At 41.5% G+C, this 9,642-nt stretch overlaps 1 protein-coding gene across 1 annotated transcript; it reads left to right on the forward strand.

Moving 5' to 3' along the window:
* Positions 1-2,739: 2,739 nt before the first annotated feature.
* Positions 2,740-6,819, forward strand: LOC139290104 (uncharacterized). Its single transcript, XM_070911799.1, has 5 exons — positions 2,740-2,746; positions 2,788-3,066; positions 4,526-4,765; positions 5,828-5,924; positions 6,244-6,819. The coding sequence occupies exons 1-5, from the start codon at positions 2,740-2,742 to the stop codon at positions 6,302-6,304; spliced, it is 684 nt and encodes a 227-aa protein (XP_070767900.1). The 3' UTR covers positions 6,305-6,819.
* The last annotated feature ends 2,823 nt before the right edge of the window (positions 6,820-9,642 follow it).

The following is a 9,642-nucleotide window of genomic DNA, read 5'->3' on the forward strand; positions in this document are numbered from 1 at the left end:
CTGATGAAGCGTTTGATGAAAGTAAGTAACAACATCTTTCAACATTCGATTCCTCGCTTAATTTACCCACTTGTGCAATGATATGGATGAATGTGAAGCAAAACAAATGATTTTGCACATGAAACCAGAAGCGTATGATGACGTCTGATGAAGAAAAAGAGGCTAAAGTGAGGGCAAAGTGTTGATATTTTCCAGCTGATGTATTAGTGCCACCCACTGGTTAATTCCATCTAACAGCACTCCTCTTGAAGACAAAGAACTCAGTAGGAGCCACAGCTGTGATTCCCATGATTATTTATACAGCCTCTGCAAATACAAATGGATTTATAATCAGTTTAAAATCACTTGTTACATCTGTGCCCCTGGATGCGTTTCATAAAGTGAGAAGCTGCAGAGCTGACGCCTGAATAAGTGATGTCATTATGTTTCAGTAGTGTGAAAGATGTGTGTAGCTGACAAAACAATCTCATCTCAAGGTCTATTTAGTAGCTGTTCTGGAGCTTTCGATTATATTATTATGTCTTGTTTGACGGAAGACTCTTTCTGAGAGTTCTGAGGTTTAAGTCTGACTTGTGTGTGTTAGAAAAGGCCGGAATATGAACTTTATGTGACTTCCATGTATTGTCTATGAAGCAGACTGAATTTGAGAGAGACTACTGAACAAGAATAAAATCGTCTGCAATCCCCTTTACGTGCTTGAAGGTGTTTACTCAGTTGCATGCGAGAGACAATTATTGAGAAAAATCAAAAATAAGAATAGAGTAATTCATGTATTACCTCCTCTTTACAATCCAAAGCTAAGACAGTGTATTGTGTCTGCAGGGCAAATAGTGTTCGTGCAGGATAAGAAGCCTGCAGCACAAAGCCTATTTCATAAGACTGAGTTCCAACATTGTCACTGATTTCCCTTCAAAAGAATACTACTGCATCGTATCTCTGCTTACAAACAGTGCAACAACAGTGGTGTGAAAATCCAAATCGAACATGTATTGTTGTGGGAGCATATGCTTGGACACAGGTCAGAGGAGGGGGGACGTTGGGAATGAGGGGAGGGGGGGTGGGTGTTACAATGGAAAGTTCCCTCATTTAAAACACAAAGCAGAAAGATGCTTTTACTGTACAGGAAAGAGGGGGGAGTCGGAGGGGGGGAGGAAACTGCTTGAAAACAAGGTGACGCCTACGTGACTCACTGACTGGACCTGACAAGCAGAGAAAAAGGCCAGAGAGCGGAGAAGAAAGTCCTGACACATTTAGCTTTACTCCTCGTTTGGTGCTGTTTGCAGTAACAGCTGTAGATCTAGCAACTGTCATCTTTAACCAGATTATTTCTCGCAATGCAATGGCAACTGCTTTGAAGATATTGTTTTATTTCGGGCCATAAATGTACTCGAGCAGAGTGAATTGCGCTGCACCTTAACCTTTGAGAAAAGAGTGGAAGAGCTTCAGCTCGGCTGTTTTGTTTGTCTCAACTTTGGAGAGGCAGGTGAGTCCCACTCTAAGGGGTTTTTGATGCGGATAAATTCAAGGTAAACAGCAAAGGGAATTCCAGGTTATATTTAATGCATGCAGGTTGGGTTGTGTTCCTGCATAGCTATCAGTGTTTCCTCTCTCTGTGTTTTTGTTGTAGCAGCTGTGCTTGAGGGGGTTCATTTTAGTTTTGGCAGTAGACCCGTCCCTATGTTGTTCCAAGTTCTGATTCTAGTGCAGTCTGCGGTGCCAATATTGTTGTTCTTTGGATACTTCACAAACAAATTAGGAAGAAAAAAAAGAATACCCTAAACATTTGGGCTACATTTTGAGTAGCGGGACACGATTCTTTAATTGTTTTTTGCCTCTCATTTTAATTTCACATTTTCTCTGGAGGTGGTGTTATTATTCTCGCTGTAGTGGCAACCCCTGCTGCATAAGTACAGAGGAAATGGTGTGCTGTTGCTGAGGTCATGGACAAATTCCTCTCTCTGTTCTCTCTCTACATCAGCAGGTGTTATGGATCTGCAGTGTTTCCTGTGCTGGAGAGTTGCCCTGCTGCTTCTCTTCAGTAAGGCTCTTTGTTGTAACCACCATCCTAATGATCTCTGTTTTAAAAAACCTGCTTGAAACCACAGGAAGAAAAGCAAAATGTTTTCTAATATTCCCCCCTCTATTTTTAATGTTTTCCTGTGTGCAAGATAAGACAGCAGCAGTTATTTCATTCTCTGAGAACACAAAGAAATATCACGGCAGTGTTGACAGCGATGCAAAAGTAAAGTAAGAGCTCTTGTAAACTGCCTTTTGCATTAATGCCCACACTTGCATTATTTACATCTCCTTCATCCTTTGCCCATCATGTTAAGACGCGTGATTAATACTCCTTGTGGGAAATGCACAGCGGCTTACCAGGTCCACTGCAGCTTTGACACAGATTTTAGGATGTTGATGTGGTTTGATGGATATCACATTAGGCATGGCTGTCATGCGCTATAAATCACTGCTTGACATTGTTTGACAGAAAGCAGCCATACATATTCATAAAGTACATGCTGAGGACGGAGATGAAGTATTATGCCATTGTTTGTTTTATTAGCTTCCCGTTCTGCCCAAACAATGCAAACCCCCCAAAAGGTCAAAACTGATGAATATGAAATACTGTGGGTCATGCTGGTCATCTGAACAGAATAACAAACTGTGCGATGCAACAAATGGTCCAATCTCTGTCCTCAGTGCCATGTGGGCTCCAGTGTATGTCAGTGCACATCCTCAATGAGGAGCCCGTGCATGTAATCCCCGGCTCCAGCCTGGTTCTGAAAGCTCGGATCGAGCAGGGACCCCTGGAAGAGCTGTCTGTGGTAACCTGGGAGCGGGACCCCGAAACTGGAATTTCTTCCAAGAGAGTGACGCTGGCCACGTGCCCGGGCAGAAGCCTCAAGTGTGCGGGCACGAGGCCAAATGTCCGCGCAAACGTGGAGCATCAGGAGACGACACTCCAGATTAATGGATACAGCGGCGAGGAGAGCGGCGTCTACGCTGTGACTGTGACGGATCACACGGGGGCCAAGACCACCGCACACTGCATCGTCAGGATATATGGTACAGTGGTCATGCAGTCTTTAGTTAACATCATAGATTAAACAATTTTAATAATCGATTAACCATTTTAAAGAGTAACCACTTTATTAAACAATAAGCTGATCCTGGTTCCATTCTGTAGTGTTCATTACAGCAGAAGTCACTTTCCTTTTCACAGCAATTCTGTCCTCAAGACCCTTAAAAAAATCTGTAAAAAATCTATGACATTAGCTGGTACAACACGCCCCCGAAGTACGAGGCAACTTCATCTTGAATGCATTTTTTTAAATTTGTGAAGGGGGCGTGTTCAAGCTAAAGCTGGAGTGTGATGTTGCCCTTTAAGTTATTCATTATTCAAATGAAAAAAAACAACGTTTGAAGGTTCCAGCTTCTCCAATTAGAGGATTTTCAGTTTTTTTTCTATCTCATTTCAATTTAATTCCTTTTGTCGACAAACCAATCTCACCTCAAGGTCCATTTAGTAGCTTTCAATCATATTACATTTTCTTTATCAACAGATGCCCAGATGCCCATTTTTTTCTGAGCACTCCTTATCTACGTTGGCATGAATTTGTGACATTGGAAACAACAATCCCCATTGAATCCCTTTGCATTCGTCCTTATTCTCTGATATTCTGCTGACTGATTAACTAATTAATATTGATTAACTGCAAACATAAGCTGATATGCTAATGGCTAATGAAAATAATCATTAGTTGCAGCCTTAATTATAGATGATTATATATTATAGATGAAAAGCTGAAGTGGGGAGAAGTGAACATAAACACTGTCTTCCTGTATCGTTTTGGAAAGCTTACAGAGGTAGTTAATGGAGGAGTTTGGTCTTATATAAATCTCAGAGTAATGATATGAAAGCAGACATATTTCAAATACTCATCAGCTGACTATGTCCTGGCTTTTCTAGTGTTAACTCCAACAATTACCAACAGTATAATGAATGTGTTTTAATTTCCCGTCAGCATGCATCGTTTCTTTCTGATGGTGGACGTCTCATTTAATAATGAAACACTTGAAATTAAATTTGCCTATAGGCTTTGCTTTCTGGGTCTTCCTTTTGTTTCTGCGCTTCCAGTCTCGTTGTAGCTTTCTCGTCTTCTGTCAAAGCTTCTTTGCTTTTACTCTCATCCGTCTCCTCTAACAGTATCAATTCATCAGCTCCACTCTTCTCCACGTCTGCTCTCTAAGCTTCCAGGGTTTTCCATCATCCCATTCTCCGACATTATGCCTCACTCTGCGGTCTCATTATTGTCTCTGAAACTGAGCCAGTTTCTCCTGACAGCATTAAACGTCTCTCATGATTCTTTGTGTTAGACCCTCTTGGACAGCCATGTGCCATTATTCTTATTTTATAACAGATAGATGCCCACGGCTGAGCACTTCACATCTCCTCGTTTCTATCCGGCTCAGATTTTCACCTCTTTTCATTCTCATCCTCACCTTCTTTCATCTGTCTGTACAGAGGAAGTGCACCACGTCTCAGTCAGCATCAATGTGTCTCACTCCTCGCTGATTTGTGGCGAGGCCTGGGGGACAGACCCCCACTTCAGCTGGTTTCATGAGAGAGTCGCCATCACCAACACCGTGGGAAGTGTCTCCAAAGATGGAACAACATTGTTTGTGACCAAGACTCCACTCTGTGGCCACTTCACCTGCATGGTGAGCAACAAGCTGAGCTACAGCTCTGCCACCTACACTGCAGGTACGTTTGTCACCAAATTGTTTCTCTGTTCTTTCTGTTTCTTGTTAGTGAAACAAATAATACTGTTGTACGTATGGCAATAGTAAAGTAGATTTATTTGCCTTATTCAAAGCTGCACTAATCAATGTTTTTATACAGATTGCATTTCAGCTCATTGTTTCGGTTTTGCAGTCCACAACTTTACTATTTTGGTTCACTCTCACAGCTTCATATTAGCCTTGTTTCCAGCAGCAGGCAGCTGTTGTCAGCAAAAACGCCCTGAAAAAATCCACTACACACTACCTGCCCAACACCAAGCAGCAGACACACAAAGTTAGCGGCTAGCTGGTGAAAATTGTGGAGCATTTAGCAGCTAAAGAGCCAGATATTTCCCTCAGGAGCTGGTGGAGACCAAAAACAGAGCTAAAAGGGAGGTGAATATTGGACTTACATTCGCCAGGTGGCCAAAAACACGACTCCAAATGAATGATAATGCCGCTGGAAGTGTAAATAGGACAATAATAGTGTTTTCCATAGAAACTTTTGAATGTGATAATATGTCCATGTTGTTGTTTGTTGTAATGCCCCCAAGTACAACTAGCTTAATCCTTGCTAAGCTAGATTTTATGAAAAGGTGGCTATGCTTGTTGACATCTTATTAAAAGTCAGCTCACTGTGTTGTGTCATGGATATTCAGAAATCAGACTCCTTTCTACCGTGCCTTGTGTCTATCTTGAGCCGTGTCCTGATTGCACTTTGTTGTATGTATTGCATCACTGGTGGTGTTTCAGTGATAAAGGATTTTCCACAGCGCGATCAATAAATCACTACCGCCTCTACTGCTACTGCTGCTACCACTGTTGCTAAACAGGCGAGACAAATGCAATTCTCCGTATCTGCCAAGAGGCGTGATGATACAAAGACAGTCAGGGTATTTTAAGATACCTCCTGTTAGCTCTTTGTTCCCGTCAGTTTAGTGTGCAGACTTGTTGCAGAGGACCTTTGTGGCCTTTTGGGGCAGACATGTCAGATGACTTGTGTTTTTTTTTTTTCTTCCTCGGGTGTCTTTTTCTTGGTTGACAGCACCCTGTGAGACAGAGGGCAGAGGGACAACAGTGGCTGTAGTGTGTCTCGTCCTCCTGCTGCTGTTTGGAGGAGTGCTGGCTTTTCTGCTGTGGAGGTACAGTAATGCACATATACACTGGCAGGCACAAACACAAATCTCATTTCAGGCTATGCTCTGATGATAAAGCCACACGCTGACAGAGAATAAGACACTGGTAGGAGCTGCTATAAAAAGGACCCAAAAAAAACTAAGGGTACAAAATGAAAACAGCAAAATGCAACACAGCTAGTGTCCTCCCACATGATAAGTGAAACACATGAGGAATGACAGGCCAGGCTGTGTCTCCTGACAAAACAATTGTCATGTTTACTCGAGCCAGTGTGCGATTTGTCACTGCTGTTTGATCTAAATTGGACACTTGGTTTCTTTTCAGGAGACGCAGGCACAATAACAGAGGAGAGAGGCTGCACGAACATTTGGATGACACCATCTAAAAAGCAAGCCTCAGATACGCTCAGAGGTCTGAGAGGAGAACAGGAAATGGACTGCACTGTGAGGAAGGAACTTCCTGTCCTGTGAGCAGTGTGACTTTACATTGCCTTGGAACAATGTGAAGAGTGAACACATGAAAGAATATCTAAAATGGATATTCAGCTTTAAGTGCCAGCGATGTCTTTACACTGCCTCCTGCTGGCCGCACCTGACACTGTGTATTTAAAAAAGTAATCATTTTGTAAGCTTGTATTAACTGTGTATTGTATTGAAATGTACTATATTGCCTTCATAATAAAATCCCTTCACAGAATGTGACAAAATCAGACGATTCGCAAGTTATTTTAATAAATCTAAAAAGAAAGGCCGCTTTATTTGTTCATGAGGATGGAGTTGTAATCTCTGTTATCTTTTGTTTCATCTACTATTAGATGTTGGATTAATCTGATGCCCTCACTATGCGGGTAGGTGCACAGCTGTGCCGAGATCTATGAAACACTCTTTCAATAAAGGTGGAAGACGGAAGTTAACAATCATGAAACAGTGTTGTCTCTCTTATGATGCCAGTGAATATAACCAAGTCTGCATCACTCAGTAATGGACAAAACATGCATATGAGACATGAAAGTATACAAAACACCTGCAAGAATGGGAATATAAATCCGAACATTTCTTGATGTTTCAGCACTATAATAATAGTTTTGGTGAATTCAGGTTCCTGTAGAATATGTACATGTAACAGATTAAATCCTTTAGATTTGATCAGTTGTTGCCTATTTAGTGTGGGACTTAAAATGTGGCTTGATATGTTCTGGTTTCAGTTCAATATGGTCCAGACCCACTGTGGATTCACTTTCTGCGATTTTAGGGGCACATCTATCAGGGATCCCTTTTTCCCCTCTCATTAAAGTGACACTGCAAATTGTGTGTTTAAAGATTACACTCTGGACACACTTTCATCCACACTGGCAATGTTAACTTTCACAGTATGCATAAGAAATGAACCCTCCAACCCCCCGCAGTGTTATAGCTGTGTCGGTAGAGCTATGTTGGACCACATGGAGGAAACAGGACCAGAGAGCCAGAGGTTAAAGGCAGGACAAGTTATATCAGGGTGTGGGAGGAAAAAGCAATTGAACATCTGCCATGAAAGTTTAGATGTGCCTCTGGGAGTTTTAGCCAAAGACTGTTTCTGCTTTCTATGCCGATAATTTGAAATGTATCAAAGGAAAGACGCTCCATTTGCAGCTACAAGTCCTCAATACTGCCAGACCTTAAAACTGATACAATTGTAGATACAGCTTATAGCTCCCTGAGGCTATATCCCAAGGTGGAAAAGACAATGATGAAATATTATGAAAATGGAATGAGAACTGTAGAGTGAAAGGTGTGGAATACAGATCACCCACTTCTGAAGTCAGACTGTTGCTAAGTTTCTACACACCCTCTAAATACGTCTGTCCTATACGTAACAAGCTTCATGTGAGTCTGTAAACTTGCAAATATAGGTAATACATAAAACATACATCTCCTTGTGCAGATGATCCCTGCACCCTCACCCAGATCCGTACCAAAATCCCCCCTGCCGCGAGTCCATTACCGCTGCTCCCATTGTGTTGTTAGTCTACCCTGTGCTCCCTTGCATTCACATGCGTCCCATCAGACTACAGAGGAGATGGAGGTGCTGGAGTGGCACATCCATCATGTGGAGCTGAACCTGCAAGCCGCAGAGCTTCCTCTGAAGCTGGCGCAAGCTGGATGTAAAAAAACGTTTGTCGAGAAATCTTTTAAAGGAGTGAAAAAGATATCATCTTGAAAGGATAAATCTGGTGATATTCTATATTCTTATTATTGTCAACAACTGTTCTTACTAACAAGTATTGCCTGTGTAGCCAAAGCCTGATATAGCTTATTCTTCTATACCATAGGACTCCACTGTTGTCCTAAAACTACATTACCAAGCCACATCGTTGCACCTTCTTCATGATGAACACAGCCATTGTAGTTTATTTCGAGTCAGTCCATTATGTACCATCCTGCTGCCATAAAACAGAGCACCAAATCCCTGGCTGAAAACAAATACCATATTAACTCCTGTTTGAGTAATGTTTGCTAAAAGCCACGGTGCTGCTGCTCTTTCAGGAAATCACTAAGCCTATTTTGTAAAAAAAGAAAAAAAAATGAAAGTATATAGTCAGCCATTTTTAAAGATTTTTCGTATTCAGCAAGAACAAACAAGCTTAGGGCTGAGTGCCACAGAGAGAGAGTAGGGACGTCCGGAGGTATTGAGAGATGGATTCATTGTTTTTGGTCTTTTCATGGGATTTGTTGACAATAACAAGAAAATAGGATGTCAGCCTTATCCTTTAATGGAAAACCAACGTTGAATGTAAAGTCAACAATTGAACTGTGTTTCTCACAAATGTTTTGTCAGTTTTGTCCAAAAGTAGCTGAATTATCTTTACTCCATGCCAGATTGTGGCCCAGACCAGCTGTCTGCAGAGAAAAGGTCAAAAATATCAAACATGATTGTACTCTGTGACCCAGAAATTACTCCACAAAGCTTCTGTAGACTAAGAGTCTACAGCCACATTAGCAGCTCTGTGAGCTCTTTGAGACAACAGCATGCTAACATGGTCACAGTGTTTACCATGTTCACCTTCTTAGTTTAGCATGTTAGCATGCTAACAGTTGCTAATTAGCACTAAATACAAAGCACAGCTGAGGTTGATGGGAAAGTCATTAGTTTTGCAGGTAATAAAGTATCAGACAAACTGAAATTCTGACCCGATGATGGCGCTAGATGAAAAGTCAGGGGATCTCCAAAAGTATTAGGATTCATCCTCTGAGCAAGTTAAAGCGAGCGAGTTAAAGTTTGAACAAAATTAGACGGCAATCAATTCAATAGGTCAGTCTGGACCAAAGTGAAGGCTGCCAGCTAGCATGGCTAAAAATAATAATAATGTGTTATAAACTAACTGTCTTTGGTTAAAAATAGACTGGAGTGGGAACATTCTTTTTAATTTTGCATAATATCTCCATCAAAATTGTCTGTAAATAATCAACTGAATTAGGGAGAAATTGCCCGACTCTGAGTCGTACAGTAACTGAAGGATGGCAGGGAAGGACTAGCTGTTAGAGTGGTCCATCATAATTCATGTAGTCCATAAAATAGAAAAGACTGCCTGCTGATCCTTGACAGCTCAATATTATCTTATCACCATCTCTGCTCTCAGTGGCGCACACACACACACACACACACACACACACACACACACACACAATAGCCAATTCACAGATTCAGATTTTTGTTTGTGGGTTACATTGTACTCTGGAGCTG

Source organism: Enoplosus armatus, chromosome 9 (assembly GCF_043641665.1).
Source record: "Enoplosus armatus isolate fEnoArm2 chromosome 9, fEnoArm2.hap1, whole genome shotgun sequence".
NCBI lineage: Eukaryota > Metazoa > Chordata > Actinopteri > Centrarchiformes > Enoplosidae > Enoplosus > Enoplosus armatus.